The sequence below is a fragment of the Mytilus edulis genome, chromosome 12 (genome assembly GCF_963676685.1).
Source record: "Mytilus edulis chromosome 12, xbMytEdul2.2, whole genome shotgun sequence".
Lineage (NCBI taxonomy): Eukaryota > Metazoa > Mollusca > Bivalvia > Mytilida > Mytilidae > Mytilus > Mytilus edulis.
In genome coordinates, this window is record NC_092355.1 from 2,573,592 (window position 1) to 2,591,746 (window position 18,155).

At 34.6% G+C, this 18,155-nt stretch overlaps 1 protein-coding gene across 2 annotated transcripts in view; it reads left to right on the plus strand.

Moving 5' to 3' along the window:
- The window catches only part of LOC139499439 (oxysterol-binding protein-related protein 1-like), a 98,646-nt gene extending 87,669 nt beyond the window's left edge, over positions 1–10,977 (plus strand). For both annotated transcript variants that reach the window (XM_071288117.1, XM_071288118.1), the window contains 4 exons: positions 1,114–1,242; positions 7,859–7,982; positions 9,258–9,348; positions 10,040–10,977. In XM_071288117.1, the coding sequence (XP_071144218.1) occupies positions 1,114–1,242; positions 7,859–7,982; positions 9,258–9,348; positions 10,040–10,142 (447 nt within the window). In that variant the 3' untranslated portion in view covers positions 10,143–10,977. The remainder of the gene's footprint in view (positions 1–1,113; positions 1,243–7,858; positions 7,983–9,257; positions 9,349–10,039) is intronic.
- The last annotated feature ends 7,178 nt before the right edge of the window (positions 10,978–18,155 follow it).

Consider the following 18,155-nt stretch of genomic DNA (forward strand, 5'->3'; position numbering starts at 1 on the left):
CCTCATTTGGAGTGTTGTTCCCAACCTGTTAAAGGTCCATCTTTGTGTGCATAATTCAAAATGGGAAATTTCAACAAGCATCTAATATTCTTACGCAAGAAAATAAACACTGATCTGCTAGCTTCATCTCTTCCACCGATTTAATAACTAGAATCATGCAAACAGACTTAAGAAAAAGGCATGTAAGTTCATCATACAAATATGACACTTTCTCTAGACATACAGATCGTGCAAAATACTTCGCTTAAAATTGTAACCTTAAAATTGTTGTTGTGCACTAAAAACCCCTATGGGAACTTTCAAAAGTTGGCGGGTATGTAACAAGCCTTACTATTTTTATGCTCCATTTATGGGCATTATGTTTTCTGGTCTGTCCGTTCGTCCTGCTTCTGGTTATAAAGTTTATGGTCGAGGTAGTTTTAGATGAAGTTGAAATCCAAACTACTTGAAACTTAGTGCACATGTGTTCCTTATGATATGATCTTTTTAATTTTACTGCCAATTTAAAGATTTTACCTAATTTTCACAGTCCACTGAACATAGAAAATGATTGTACGGATGGGAAATCCATGTACTTATGACCTTTTCTTGTTTGAAGAAAAAAACCCCATCATAACGATAATGGATCAAAGCACCCTTGGTAAGTGGGGCTGCTTTTGTGGTTATTCAGGTTACCTTTTATTCACCTTCTTCCACCTCAGAGCTATCAGCTCTTTGATTTCCTAAATTATAGGCTATGGACTTTGATAAGTTGTTGAAAATCACAGTTTTACAGACTTTTTTTCTAAACGCTTTCAGATATTGGGCTGATTTTTGGTATGTGAGTTACTCATGATGAGTTACAGATCAAGTTTATGTTTTGTTCTGCTCCATTAATTTTTGACAAAATTAAGGGTTTACAACTTTGAAAATTGTGGAAAATCACATTTATACAGACTTTTTTTCTATACGCCTCCAGATTTTGAGCTGATTTTTGATATGTGAGACTACCATCATGTTTGTGTCCTCATGTGTTATTGAAATTGCAGATTTTTCAACTTTTTGAGACGGGGCCATTCGTGTCACTTTGACACATCTAGTTTTTAAGTTATTTTTACTTCCTTTGATTTGCAGATGAATGGTTCTAACAACGAAAAAGATGATGTTACAACAAAACATGCAGTATTACATACCTACGATTTACATATCCGTGATCAACAGAGTGTATGGAAGTGTAGACAACGTCCAAGTCATTCTGATGAGGTAAGATTTACATATCCGTGATCAACAGAGTGTTTGGAAGTGTAGACAACGTCCAAGTCATTCTGACGAGGTAAGCTTGACGACAGATTTCATATTTACAAACCCTGCTCGTGTGGGTGCACTCAACTCCAATCATAATACATCATGTCGCTATTATTCCCCCATTACTTGATATCAAACAGGTTCCCGTAAAATTTGGACGTCATAAAACAAAATATCTGACGCCACAATGGAAAAGTGATTGTTGTATGCGTCAAGAGTTCAAGCGGCTGGGTCAGCCGGGATTAGTAATAAGGTGTATTAACTAGGATTGTCAGTTTTCCTATTGGAGGTCATGGTTTTCTCCAGGCACTCCCAACTTCCTCCACTGGACGCCAGGAAATAGCCCAAAAGCAGTTCTTAAAAGTGGCGTTAAAACACAGAAATCAAATCATGTTTATGATCAACAGAGTTTGAGCAATTTTAGACCACAACCAATCCATGTTAGGATAAGCTTAGACTGGACATTTATATCTGTGATTAACAGAGCATAAGGTTTATTAGACCAAAAAAGTCGTAGGGGGGTAATTATAGAAATAAGATGATGTGGTATGATGGGCAATGAGAAAACTTCTCCAGAGACCACATGATATAGTAGACCAAAAAAACACTTAAGGTCATTCGATAGCCTTCAACAATGAGCAAATCCAATACTGCATAGCCAGTTATAAAAGACCACAAAATGACAAATGTTAATCAATTTAAAACATCAAAACGGTGAACAAAAAACATATATGATATACAGCAACAAATGACAACCACTGAATTACAGGCTTCTTACTTGGGACAGTCACATACATACAGAATGTAGGGTTATCTTATATAATTAAACATGATCAACAAAGGATGTGGAAATGTAGACCAAGACCAACTCAAAATCACTGAAGGAAGGGGATCCTTGAAAGAAGGTGGGGGGTCTCTTGTTAAATAAAGGTATACACCTGAAGGAAGGGGGATCTCTTGTTACATAAAGGTATACACCTGAAGGAAGGGGGATCTCTTGTTACATAAAGGTATACACCTGAAGGAAGGGGGTCTCTTGTTACATAAAGGTATACACCTGAAGGAAGGGGATCTCTTGTTACATAAAGGTATACACCTGAAGGAAGGGCGATCTCTTGTTACAAAAAGGTATACACCTGAAGGAAGGGGAATCTCTTGTTACATAAAGGTATACACCTGAAGGAAGGGGGATCTCTTGTTACATAAAGGTATACACCTGCAGGAAGGGCGATCTCTTGTTACATAAAGGTATACACCTGAAGGAAGGGGGATCTCTTGTTACATAAAGGTATACACCTGAAGGAAGGGGGATCTCTTGTTACATAAAGGTATACACCTGAAGGAAGGGGGATCTCTTGTTAAGTAAAGGTATACACCTGAAGGAAGGGGGATCTCTTGTTACATAAAGGTATACACCTGAAGGAAGGGGAATCTCTTGTTACATAAAGGTATACACCTGAAGGAAGGGCGATCTCTTGTTACATAAAGGTATACACCTGAAGGAAGGGGGATCTCTTGTTACATAAAGGTATACACCTGCAGGAAGGGCGATCTCTTGTTACATAAAGGTATACACCTGAAGGAAGGGGGATCTCTTGTTACATAAAGGTATACACCTGAAGGAAGGGGGATCTCTTGTTACATAAAGGTATACACCTGAAGGAAGGGGGATCTCTTGTTACATAAAGGTATACACCTGAAGGAAGGGCGATCTCTTGTTAAATAAAGGTATACACCTGAAGGAAGGGTGATCTTTTGTTAAATAAAGGTATACACCTGAAGGAAGGGGGTCTCTTGTTAAATAAAGGTATACACCTGAAGGAAGGGGGATCTCTTGTTACATAAAGGTATACACCTGAAGGAAGGGGGATCTCTTGTTACATAAAGGTATACACCTGAAGGAAGGGGGATCTCTTGTTACATAAAGGTATACACCTGAAGGAAGGGGGATCTCTTGTTACATAAAGGTATACACCTGAAGGAAGGGGGTCTCTTGTTACATAAAGTTATACACCTGAAGGAAGGGGGTCTCTTGTTAAATAAAGGTATACACCTGAAGGAAGGGGGTCTCTTGTTAAATAAAGGTATACACCTGAAGGAAGGGGGTCTCTTGTTACATAAAGGTATACACCTGAAGGAAGGGCGATCTCTTGTTACATAAAGGTATACACCTGAAGGAAGGGGGATCTCTTGTTACATAAAGGTATACACCTGAAGGAAGGGCGATCTCTTGTTAAATAAAGGTATACACCTGAAGGAAGGGCGATCTCTTGTTAAATAAAGGTATACACCTGAAGGAAGGGGGATCTCTTGTTACATAAAGGTATACACCTGAAGGAAGGGGGATCTCTTGTTACATAAAGGTATACACCTGAAGGAAGGGTGATCTTTTGTTACATAAAGGTATACACCTGAAGGAAGGGCGATCTCTTGTTAAATAAAGGTATACACCTGAAGGAAGGGCGATCTCTTGTTACATAAAGGTATACACCTGCAGGAAGGGCGATCTCTTGTTACATAAAGGTATACACCTGAAGGAAGGGGGTCTCTTGTTAAATAAAGGTATACACCTGCAGGAAGGGCGATCTCTTGTTAAGTAAAGGTATACACCTGAAGGAAGGGGGATCTCTTGTTACATAAAGGTATACACCTGAAGGAAGGGCGATCTCTTGTTAAGTAAAGGTATACACCTGAAGGAAGGGGGATCTCTTGTTACATAAAGGTTTACACCTGCAGGAAGGGCGATCTCTTGTTACATAAAGGTATACACCTGAAGGAAGGGGGTCTCTTGTTAAATAAAGGTATACACCTGCAGGAAGGGCGATCTCTTGTTACATAAAGGTATACACCTGAAGGAAGGGGGATCTCTTGTTACATAAAGGTATACACCTGAAGGAAGGGGATCTCTTGTTAAATAAAGGTATACACCTGAAGGAAGGGGATCTCTTGTTACATAAAGGTATACACCTGAAGGAAGGGCGATCTCTTGTTACATAAAGGTATACACCTGAAGGAAGGGCGATCTCTTGTTACATAAAGGTATACACCTGAAGGAAGGGGAATCTCTTGTTACATAAAGGTATACACCTGAAGGAAGGGCGATCTCTTGTTACATAAAGGTATACACCTGAAGGAAGGGCGATCTCTTGTTAAATAAAGGTATACACCTGAAGGAAGGGGGATCTCTTGTTAAATAAAGGTATACACCTGAAGGAAGGGCGATCTCTTGTTAAATAAAGGTATACACCTGAAGGAAGGGGGATCTCTTGTTACATAAAGGTATACACCTGAAGGAAGGGGAATCTCTTGTTACATAAAGGTATACACCTGAAGGAAGGGGGATCTCTTGTTAAGTAAAGGTATACACCTGAAGGAAGGGGGATCTCTTGTTACATAAAGGTATACACCTGAAGGAAGGGCGATCTCTTGTTACATAAAGGTATACCCCTGAAGGAAGGGCGATCTCTTGTTAAATAAAGGTATACACCTGAAGGAAGGGGATCTCTTGTTACATAAAGGTATACACCTGAAGGAAGGGGATCTCTTGTTAAATAAAGGTATACACCTGAAGGAAGGGCGATCTCTTGTTACATAAAGGTATACACCTGAAGGAAGGGCGATCTCTTGTTAAATAAAGGTATACACCTGAAGGAAGGGGGATCTCTTGTTAAGTAAAGGTATACACCTGAAGGAAGGGCGATCTCTTGTTACATAAAGGTATACACATGAAGGAAGGGGGATCTCTTGTTACATAAAGGTATACACCTGAAGGAAGGGGGATCTCTTGTTACATAAAGGTATACACCTGAAGGAAGGGGGATCTCTTGTTACATAAAGGTATACACCTGAAGGAAGGGGGATCTCTTGTTACATAAAGGTATACACCTGAAGGAAGGGTGATCTTTTGTTAAATAAAGGTATACACCTGAAGGAAGGGGGTCTCTTGTTAAATAAAGGTATACACCTGAAGGAAGGGCGATCTCTTGTTACATAAAGGTATACACCTGAAGGAAGGGGATCTCTTGTTACATAAAGGTATACACCTGCAGGAAGGGCGATCTCTTGTTACATAAAGGTATACACCTGAAGGAAGGGGGATCTCTTGTTAAATAAAGGTATACACCTGAAGGAAGGGGGATCTCTTGTTAAATAAAGGTATACACCTGAAGGAAGGGGGATCTCTTGTTACATAAAGGTATACACCTGAAGGAAGGGGGATCTCTTGTTACATAAAGGTATACACCTGAAGGAAGGGTGATTTTTTGTTAAATAAAGGTATACACCTGAAGGAAGGGGGTCTCTTGTTAAATAAAGGTATACACCTGAAGGAAGGGCGATCTCTTGTTACATAAAGGTATACACCTGAAGGAAGGGCGATCTCTTGTTACATAAAGGTATACACCTGAAGGAAGGGGGATCTCTTGTTACATAAAGGTATACACCTGAAGGAAGGGGGATCTCTTGTTACATAAAGGTATACACCTGAAGGAAGGGCGATCTCTTGTTACATAAAGGTATACACCTGAAGGAAGGGTGATCTTTTGTTACATAAAGGTATACACCTGAAGGAAGGGGGTCTCTTGTTACATAAAGGTATACACCTGAAGGAAGGGGGATCTCTTGTTACATAAAGGTATACACCTGAAGGAAGGGGGATCTCTTGTTACATAAAGGTATACACCTGAAGGAAGGGGGATCTCTTGTTACATAAAGGTATACACCTGAAGGAAGGGGATCTCTTGTTACATAAAGGTATACACCTGAAGGAAGGGCGATCTCTTGTTAAGTAAAGGTATACACCTGAAGGAAGGGGGATCTCTTGTTACATAAAGGTATACACCTGAAGGAAGGGGGATCTCTTGTTACATAAAGGTATACACCTGAAGGAAGGGGGGGTCTCTTGTTACATAAAGGTATACACCTGAAGGAAGGGCGATCTCTTGTTAAATAAAGGTATACACCTGAAGGAAGGGGGATCTCTTGTTAAATAAAGGTATACACCTGAAGGAAGGGGGATCTCTTGTTAAATAAAGGTATACACCTGAAGGAAGGGGGGGTCTCTTGTTACATAAAGGTATACACCTGAAGGAAGGGCGATCTCTTGTTAAGTAAAGGTATACACCTGAAGGAAGGGCGATCTCTTGTTAAATAAAGGTATACACCTGAAGGAAGGGGGATCTCTTGTTAAGTAAAGGTATACACCTGAAGGAAGGGCGATCTCTTGTTAAATAAAGGTATACACCTGAAGGAAGGGCGATCTCTTGTTAAGTAAAGGTATACACATGCAAATGACCAATGTACCACTGGGACAGGTTTTCTGTTTTTAGAAAGTAAGATATATCAATGGGTTGCAATTTCACAAAGATATTTTTATAATAATAGGCAGATATCTATAATGTCAATGAGTGCTAATAGATATTCATCTTCTAAGATGTCTGTTGAAACTGTGTATTGATCTAATAAATTTGAATGTGGTTAACATATTATTTACATGTCACAGATTGTGTGTCTATTATCTGGGAAGCATGTAAATTGATTTTATTTTTTTTTTTAAAATATAAATATGAGTATTTAAAGAATTTTCCCGTTTATCAATATATAAAAGGGGTATTTATGAAACCCTAGTAGAAAATATGTATGTATCAAGATATGTATGTTAAGTAACCCCGCCCCCTAGTGACAGTCAGGTCAGCTAACCAAATCACTGTGTGAAGGCTGGAGGGGACCAAGTAATTTTGACCAAATAGATCTTATAGATCAAATGCCCTGTCAGGAAAATGGCCATTGTTACATTATAGTTCGTTTCTGTGTGTGTTACGTTTCGTTGTTGTTTCCTTTTTCTCCTCTTATATTTGTTGTGTTTCCCTCAGTTTTAGTTTGTAACCCGGATTTGTTTTTTCTCTATCAATTTATGAATTTTGAACAGCGGTATACTACTGTTGCCTTTATTTATAGCTAAGTCAATTCCTTATAAGTTATTGTGATTAGATAAGAAACAAGTAGGTCATTCTGGTTTGGATACAATATAGGTCACTGGTTCTTATTGTAGCTCACTGTCATTCTCCTCTGTAGTTCTGTAATTCCAACCGTGTCACAACTTTGTCAAATTAGAACACACAGTGTCAGCCACTTCACAAAATTTCCTTTTAATCTTGCTATGATATTATGACCAGAAAATTCTATAAAAGAGGGACGAAAGATACCAAAGGGACAGTCAAACTCATAAATCTAAAACAAACTGACAACGCCATGGCTAAAAATGAAAAAGACAAACAGAAAAACGATAGTACACATGACACAACATAGAAAACTAAAGAATAAACAACACGAACCCCACCAAAAACTAGGGGTGATCTCAGGTGCCGTGGAAGGGTAAGCAGATTCTGCTCCACATGTGGCACCCGTCGTGCTGCTTATGTGATTACAAATCCGGTAAATAGTCTAATTTGGTAGGTCACATTCATGAATGGTAAGGTGATTGCAGTTACGACGTAAGGAACATATCCGATATCATTTGTGAAACGGTTATTCCATAAAAAATATAAAATTATTGAATTGTTTTTTTTTCTTTCAGTATTTTAACTTTACATATTTTGCCATGTCATTAAATGAGCTGACAGAAGACGTGGCCGGCAAATTAGCTCCTACAGACTCCCGATATAGACCTGACATTAGGTTGTTAGAGGAAGGCAAGATAGGTAATTATCATTAATAGTTATGAAGACTGATATTATGTTGATAGTCCTAAATATAAAGCTTTATTAAAACTGTCACATAATGTTAACAAAGAAAACTAAACATTGACCAATGAACCATGAAAATGAGGTCAAGGTCAGATGAACCATGCCAGGCAGGCATGTACAGCTAACAATTCTTTCATACAACAAATATAGTTGACCTTTTGCATATATTTTAAGGAAAACAGACTAAAACACAAAAACTTAACACTGAACAATGAATCGTGAAAATGAGGTCAAGGTCAAATAAAACCTGTGCTACTGACAAATATATCATAAAATATTTTCATACACCAAATATAGTTGACCTATTGCAATTAATATTAGAAAAAAAGACCAAAACTCAGACCACTGAACCATGAAAATGAGGTCAAGGTCAGATGACACCTGCCAGCTAGACATGAAAACCTTTCAATCATTCCATACACCAAATATAGTAGACCTATTGCATACAGTATAAGAAAAACAGATCAAAACCAAAAGACTTAACTATAACCACTGAAACATGAAAATGAGGTCAAGGTCAGATGACACCTGCCAAATGGACATGTACACCTTACAGTAATTCCATACACCTAATAAACTAGACCTATTGCTTATAGTATCTGAGATATGGACTTGACCACCAAAACTTAACCTTGTTCACTGATCCATAAAATGAGGTTGAGGTCAAGTGAAAACTGTCTGATGGGCATGAGGACCTTGCAAGTTACGCACATACCAAATATAGTTATCCTATTACTTATAATAAGAGAGAATTTAACATTACAAAAAATCTTAATTTTTTTTTCAAGTAGTCACTGAACCATGAAAATGAGGTCCAGCACATTGGACATGTGACTGGCGGAAACTTCATAACATGAGGCATCCATATACAAAGTATGAAACATCCAGGTCTTCCACCTTCTTAAATATAAAGCTTTTAAGAAGTTAGCTAACGCTGCCGCCAGATCACTATCCCTATATCGAGCTTTCTGCAACTTTGTTGCAGGCTCGACATAAAACAATTGTAAGGTCATTTATTTTCATGCATACCAATTTGCATGGATTTTATAGGAGAAATTGAATTCTTAACATATTTGAGTTTTGTCAGTGTGCATGCAAGCTCATACAATTATAGTACTTCATTCAACATTGAAACTTGTGGTTCACCTACAGCCACATGAAAGGGGAAAAAACCAAAAGTGATATTCTGTCAATATTATGAATCCACAGTAATGTTTAATATTTTTGTAGATGCTGCTTCTGAAGAAAAGAATAGGTTGGAAGAAAAACAAAGAACATCAAGGAAGGAGAGAAAAAAGAAGAAAGATGAATGGACTCCTACGTAAGAATTATTCTAAAAGCACTACAAGTCATCTTATTTGTCAATGATAAAAAACAGTGAAACACCATAAATTATATAACTGTTATCTCTATACCCAAGAGAAACAAGAAAAAAACTTCTATAAGCCAGGTACAAAGGATATTCTAGAAACCAATTAGGACAGACTGAATTTAGGTCCAGCAAACATTGATTATCATGTCAAGGCTTTGGCCCACAAATTGTCCATTCTACACAAATATTCGTGTTGCATTGTTTATACTTTATGCAAAAATGAGCAATAAAGGCTCTTTGGAACCTCTTATTTGTATCCTGAACGATCAAACCTCTTTCAGTTTCAGATCTGTTTTCTTAGTGTTTTTTTTCAATATCAAAGCTTGAACTGTGTTGATAAAGCATTGTGCTCTAAACCAACTCTTCATTAATTATCTCACAAATGTCAACTACAAACTGAAAATATTACACAGCTTATATTTCAAATACTGTAAACATTCTACCCTTCCCTGACTCAGCACAAGAGGAATATAAATCATAGAAATGTTGAACATTCATTAAAGAGACCGAAACCTTACAATATTTAGTTAAAAAAAGTGTGTATGCCATTGTTGACGGACCTTGTTAAGTTGTAATGCATGTTTTTTTTGAAAAATAAAATATGTTTCAATTATGGTTGATGATGCTGTTTTTCTTTCAGCTGGTTTAAATCTGGAAAAGATCAACACACTGGAAAAGAAACATGGCTGTTTACTGGTGAATATTGGGATAGAAACTGGCAAAAATCACCAGATATTTTCTGATCTTAATTGACATTAGTATTCAAATTAGCAATGTGTCAAAATTACCTGAAACAGGAAAAACAATCATGGGAGACAACTCCAGGACAAATATACTCATGGGAGACAACTCTAGGACAAATACACTCATGGAAATACCTGAAATCCTATTGGTTCATGGAGATAGACAGATCAGAAAACAAATATGTGAATCAGATGGAAAGAAAGTGTGACTCTGAACATGAATTTTTCTTCTTTGCTGATGGTGTTAGTTCGATTAACAGGTTATTCTGATTTTATGGTTTAAATGTAATTCTCTTAGACAGATCATAAACTGTGAAAAACTCTTAATTGTAGTCTGATAATAATGGGTATACACCAATATGTCTTTACGCACATGTAGAAAAATATGTTATAATGTCTTGACTTATACTACATGGTATGCAGTGAAATGATAAAATCTGTAAATATTATTTTTCTGGTTTAAACATGGTCATAATTTTTGTTTAGGTAATTTTGTAATTTCTATTTGAGATACCTATCAAAATATTTTGACAATTTAAACAAGTTTCACAACATTTATGTTTTTATTGTCTAAAATTATGATGCAGCAATAAATTTTAAAAACCATATTGTTTAAGTATGTGGTATTTAATGTATTTTAAACAGAAAAAGTAGATTCTCCTAATTACTATATGCAAAATTCTCCAAGTGTCCTTTAAAATTGTGCATTATTCATGGTTCAAATTTCATCTATGGCCTATCAGTAAAATATTCCCAACATGCATCAGGTTAAAATCATGGTTAAATGAATCACATTAAAACACATTGTTATTGCTGGTCATTTGGAGTGAAAAAATGTTGATTTAGAAACTCTTCTCTTATATTTATATGATAGATAGATACGTCTTTGAAATCTGACAAAAAACAAAGATTTGTTAAATAATTCACTTTTTGTGTACTGTTTGTTGGTAGTAAGAATAGAATTAAAATACTGAAAAAGATGGTGAAATAATTCAAGTAACCCATTTTCATAAAGAATGTATTGTTGATATGTTTATTCATTTTTTTATGTTTTAAAATTAAATACTGGTACCTGCTGTGCAATAAGTGCACAGGAACCAGTTAGAATCTAAATTGCTACAAAATACTTTGAAAGTATTGATGATTTGGTACTACTGTGGATTCATGTATTTTTGTGGGTACCAATTTTCATGGTTTTAGGAAACCTTGCATATTCGTGGAAATTTTGATTTTGTTGTTATGCCCCACCTACGATAGTAGAGGGGCATTATGTTTTCTGGTCTGTGCGTCCGTCCGTCCGTCCGTCTGTCCCACTCCAGGTTAAAGTTTTTGGTCAAGGTAGTTTTTGATGAAGTTGAAGTCCAATCGACTTCAAACTTAGTACACATGTTCCCTATGATATGATCTTTCTGATTTTAATGCCAAATTAGAGTTTTTACCCCAATTTCACGGTCCACTGAACATGGAAAATGATAGTACGAGTGGGGCATTTGTGTACTGAGGACACATTCTTGTTTTGTCAAAGTCTGCATACATTCCTGTAGAAAATTTGCAATATGTTGAATATTTAAATTTGTGGTACCCTCGTGCCAACAAAATCCATGAAAATTGGTATCCAACGAATATAGATGAATTCACAGTACCTTTTATAGACACAAGTCAGGAAGAATAAAATTTATATTGCTTACTTTTTTTTGATAACATTCTAGAGTCTACAAGTGTACTGTTTATAAATACCTGTTGACTGATATTTTCATAAAGTATAAATATAGTTATGATAAGTAATGACTAATGTTATTCCTGTTTATAATTAGAAAATGGTTACATTCAATCAAAATTTTTGTTAAAATATCCTCAATTGTTAAAGTAAATCAGGGTTTTAATATATTAAATGCTTCTTGTTTGTGTATTTGAGAAAATAGAAATCAGGTCATGCCAAATTATTTGATTTTTTATTGACATCGCCCATATTAGTCAGAATTCTATTTTTGGAAAGGAAATGACTATGTGTCACTGGCAATTATTTCACAAAAGCTTGCTTAAAGGTTTTTTTAGATCCATGTTTAAATACTTCATACAGAGACCTAGGCATGCTGTTTTTTATGAGCAGCAAAAACAAAGGTTAAACTAAAAAAGACATATCTCAGTGTTCAAATATATGCACTCATGAAACAAATCATACCGGTCCGGTACTTTTGAAAGGGTCTCCTCCAAAGTTAATGAACCATATTCTGCCAAATAAAAAAACAGAAATATGATTTGATATTATTTTGTTTTGATATTTCAAACGTGTGCAATAAATGGTCATATGATAGCACTAATTATGAATGGTTGTGTTTGTGATGAAAAATAGTCCTATTTTACTGTGTCTACTCACGAGAAATGTATAGAAATATCTTAAAATTTTGTAATAGCAATTTAATTAAAATATATCAGCTGCTAGGCAGCAAAAATGGTTGTTGATTTAAATTTTTGGTTTTATCAAGGCAATGTTTGTTAATATCTTCCATTCCCCAAACTAATAGATTTTGTAACAGCACTATTATAATCATTATACTGTATTGTATAGCTTTCTTTGACTGGTAAACAATAATTGATATGTGCATTGCTTGTAAATGATTGGTTAAAAATATGTGGATACATTCATTGCTGGTCAATGATTGGCCAAAAATAATTGGTATGTAAATTGCTGGTAAATAATTGGTAACAAAAATATGAATACATATATTGCTGGTAAATGATTGGTAAAAAAAATTAATATCTACATTGCAGGAAAATGATTGGTTAGATATATTTAATTGATAAGCTTGTGAATTATTGGTTGAAAAATCTTGCAAAGAGTGTATATATTCATATGAGAAGTTCGGTTTTAACACCGACCATGCAAGGGCTGTATAGCTAGTCAAGGTCGTTAAAAACTTCCATTTGTTGTTTGAACATGTTCAAGTGGACACCATTTGGGTATTGGATAATGTGTTAAATGAGTTCAAATAAAGGAACTTATGTTGGAAAAACAGTAACTGTGGTAATAATACTACACAATTTCCTTTAGTCTGATTATTGTGGATAAAATATTATTTATGGGGTACACATTTTCGAGTGAATTGATAAACCATGTATTTAAATTTCAACAAAGTACAAAATTTGTATACTCTTATACATAAGCCTTTATAAGCAAAACCAGGAAATAAAATATCCACAAATTTAAATTAATTATTTCCTAAATCAATAAACGTGAATGAATCCACAGTATATCAGATTTCCAATAGATAAGCTGGTAATACTATTGGGGAAAATTTGTTCTGATTGTGTACAAAATGGTATAGTGGATGTACATACACACATTTTTGAATTTCTTTATGTCATTAGTGCTGTATCTTCCTAAATGTGATAAGTTTGTCTGTATTAGTACTAGGCACCTTGAGAATTTTATTATATATATATATAATCTATGCATTGTAAAAAATATTACCCTTAATTGTAAATATTTTTTCCTTAAAAATTTACAAATGTTAAGTTTGCGAGAGATTTATGAGAGGGTCTGACATGTTGTGTTATTTATATTCCATTGCCCATTTTTATCCATTGCTGAAATATTCACATTATGATGCTGTCTGGGTCATGTCTGGAAGTAATAAACAGTTGTTTTTTGGTCATTAATATATAAGGTCAACAATATGTATTATTCTTTTTTCTTTTCCGTTGAAGTAGAATAAAATTTTAACTTGAAAAAAAATATGTTGGGAGTTAGATCTCAACTTTCAAATTATAATAGTTTGACGTAATATGAATATATAAACCTATAGCTAAGGATTCGTGTTGAAGACCAAACTTTGACCTATAATCATGATAATGGTTTATCTTTACAAATTGTGACTTGGATGAGAGAGTTGGGTCTCTTGGCACTCATACCACATCTTCTTACATCTACTATACATATGGTTTAGACGTATTGGATGAGAGAGTTGGGTCTCTTGGCACTCAAACCACATCTTCTTATATCTACTATACATATGATTTAGACGTACAGCCAATATATTGGGCATTATATTCTGGGTATTGTCTATTGTCTAGTTTAGTCAGGGTTACCAAAGTTACTATGTAGTTTACATTTGTGTAAAATCTTATGAATTAGTTGTCCAAAATGTTCAGACTTGCATAATTATTAAGATTTCTGTTGAATGTATGAGTTCTTATAGTCTTTCATTTGAATATTATGTTAAACGTGTCTTGAAGGTATAAGATTATATGTTGAATGTGTCATGAAGGTATAAGATTATATGTTGAATATAAGATTATATGTTGAATGTGTCGTGAAGGTATAAGATTATATGTTGAACGTGTCATGAAGGTATAAGATTATATGTTGAATGTGTCATGAAGGTATAAGATTATATGTTGAATGTGTCATGAAGGTATAAGATTATATGTTGAATGTTAAATAAATTGTGAGTATGTGTCATGATATGCTATGTTTATTTTAGTTGAGTGATGTTTAGTTGAGTGAAATGTGTCATGATTGTAGATGTTTATTTGAGTGAAATGTGTCATGATTGGAAATGTTTATTTGAGTGGAAAGTGTGGCGTGATGGTCACTGTTTATCTGTGTTATGATTTTTTGATATTTATGATTATTTATGATTTTATCAAATGTCACAATAAAAATAAATGATGATAAATTTATGTATTTATCTGGCCCAGACAAGTAAATACTGAAGAAATGTTAGGTATATGAATGTATATGGAAAACTACTCATAGGACATTTGGGGCATATAACTATTGACAAAATAGTTACAAATGAAAAAAGTGTTATCTTTATGCATAGATTCAGCTTAAAGAATATCAATTGTAAGTGGTTTTTGGAAAGTTTGCTATAGCTTGCTATTGCTACTTTCCTTAGCCGTCGGCCTCAAACTTCCGGTTGACAGATTATCGCAATATAGTCTGCTCCGAGGTAGTGTAGTACTAGTGTTTGAGTTCTGATACTTGGAAGATTCTTTTAAAGTTTTGAGTTACTACTGTTTTGACTGAAAAGATTACAGCTTGAATAAAAAAAAATGAATGTTCACCGACGATTCAGATTAATTTAACTTCATTTTAAAAATGAGTATCTCAAACACTACTTCGCGGACCTGCCATGCGCTGAAGAGAAAATCACAAGAAATCTACCCGAGATTGCGTTTTCATTCATTCATGAATATTTCATGAATGAACATTTTCCCGCTCTACTTTTACCTGTTTACTATATGTACTTACGTCAAAATCCCGAGAGTATCGAAAGAATCGGGAATGACTGATTAAATGCGAGAACAAGTTGACATTTTGACCAAGCCGTCGGATAATTGAAAAGTGATAAGTGATATAAACAAAACATAGGTGAAGAATATAAAATACTCGATAATTAAAATTAAATTATACATGTCTAACGTCTCACGCCAAGGACGAGTAAAGGTAAATACCGGATTGGATAATAAAAAAATTAAAAAATGCATTGTTTTTGTCTTAACATCGATCGGAAGATTTTGATGCCAAAAATCATTTGAAAACTTAATTCCGTTATTTAAATACTAATTGTTTCACATTCCAATGTGGATATAAGGAACTTTACTCGTTCAGCATGCTCAAGTGGATCAAACTGACAGCAGACAAAACATTGACCCAACGTCAGTTCTTCTTCAGTCTTCTTCCAATAATTTACATCGTACCACTGGTGTATTATTGTAAATTCGTATTAAAAGCAACCGAGTCAGCATCTACTTCTTCGAATATTATAGTTCAGGGTATCAAGACAAGCTCTGTAAAAATGATTAATGATGTGTACCCTTTGGCTAAAATGGCTGCATTTTCACCTCAAAATTTAGATAGATTACAGACAAACCTGTGCATCTGGAAAAGTTTAAAGGCATACCATGCCCTATATAAATAGATTTCAATTGCTTTGTCATCCAAACACAGAGGCAATGATTACCGTAATATATCAAATGAATGGCTTAAAACAAAAATTCTCAAATGTTATTTACTCATAAGACAATGCTTAATTTCACAATAGCAACTAAATTATGTTACAGGTTATAAGCACCTCTATGAATCTAGTGTATATAATTTTTTTATTCCTGTGGTCATACTGCTCTTGTTATGCTCCCACCGTATTGAGTTTTATCCTTGTTCTGCTGTAAGTATGTACGTCATTCCCTTACTTGTACGTACATGTACCTCAATACATCCCTAAATTCGTTCTCTTACTTTACTTTGCCTGAACCAAATTGTATGAAACTTATACACAATGCGTATAACCACAATTCACAAGTCAAGTTTGAATTTTAGTTGCGTCACTTTTACCATTCTAGAGTTTTATGCTACTTTACAAATAGGAAAGTTTCTGGAAATTTTAGTTTCTGAACTCTAACTTTAGTTTGTCTTAACCAAATGCTATGAATCTTATACACACTGCATGCTCATTACCACAAACTGATCAAGTTTGAATTTTGGTGGCGATAGTTATACCATTTTAGAGTTATGCCCCTTTACATATGTAAAAAAATTGCTGAATATTTTCGTTTCAGTTATCTAACTTTAGTTCGCTCAACCAAATGTTATAAAACTTATACATTGTAATACTTTTAACAATAAAACAAAGATCAAGTTTGAATTTTGGTGGAGTAATTTTTACTGCTCTAGGATTGTGCCTCGTTACAAATGGAACCAGATGCTCCGCTGGGCACATCTTTATACGACCACAGAAGTCGAAACCCTGAACAGTTGGGGCAAGTATGGACACAACATTCAAGCTTGATATAGCTCTGAATTTGGATTGCGATCACATTTTTGACATAATATATAGGTTTCTGACACAAAACAAATGTCAAGATCTTACAAATCTATTGCGCAAAACTGTGTAATTAGAATGTATACACAATGCTTATTACCCCATAACTCAGATCAAGTACACATTTTGGTAGCGTCACATTTACAGTTCTTGAGTTGTGACTCTTTATAACATTAATGCTAGCGGGGGCATCATTTGTGTCCAATGGAACGTTCCCTACTTTTGATAAAAGCCTTTAATATAAATTCACTTTCATTACAGTTGTATTGATTTAAGTTACTGTAACTGTCTTATTTATAAAAAAAAAATGGATGCAGTATTTTTTGCAAAGAACCAATGCTATCTAAAAGAGCTCAAAGGAGGAAAATGTATTAATAACTATAGGCCACCATATGGTTGTCAATAATGAGAAATATTTGTACCATATACATGTAGAAAGCTATGAAAGGCCCCGATAGGAAACATGTGAAGCAATTCAAACAAAAAAACTTACGTGTTAATTTACTAAAAACAAATATGAAGGATCTAAACCAATAGAAAAATACTAATTCACAGGCTCTTGATGTTGACATGGCATGGGTACTTTTTTTTTTTTTTTTTAAGAAATTAACAGAGATTTCTGTATATTTCGATATTTTAGATCTACAGTTTTAGGTTGCAATAGAAAATATCAAAACTTTTTATGACAAACATGAAAAAAGTGATTTTTGATAATTACTGACAAGACAATGGTTTAGTTTAAAACATCCAAGCTGTGATGAAATACATTTTTGAAATAATACACATCTATAATATATATATCTTTATTCTCATAAAGCCAATGCATTACATCGGTACAGAGATAACAGATACAACAATAAATATTTACAATATGTACAAAACAAGCGAGAGAGGTTACAAAAGTTACAAGCCAGGAGTACAAACACTAGTATTTATATTTTTTATAAAAGAACAAAGCTTCTTCAGAACTGGTTTTCTTGTACTTGACATAAGTTCAGAGAATTTAACTGTATTTTGCCGTTTTGTAAAATATTCAGTTAAAAACTCTTTGCGTTTTTGATGGAAAAAATTGCATTCAAATATAAAATGATATTCGTCACCTATTTGCATGTCGATTGTTACATAGACTGCAAAAGCGGTTTTCTCTGATCACGTTTTGCCATCTTCCTGTTTCAATCGGCAGCTT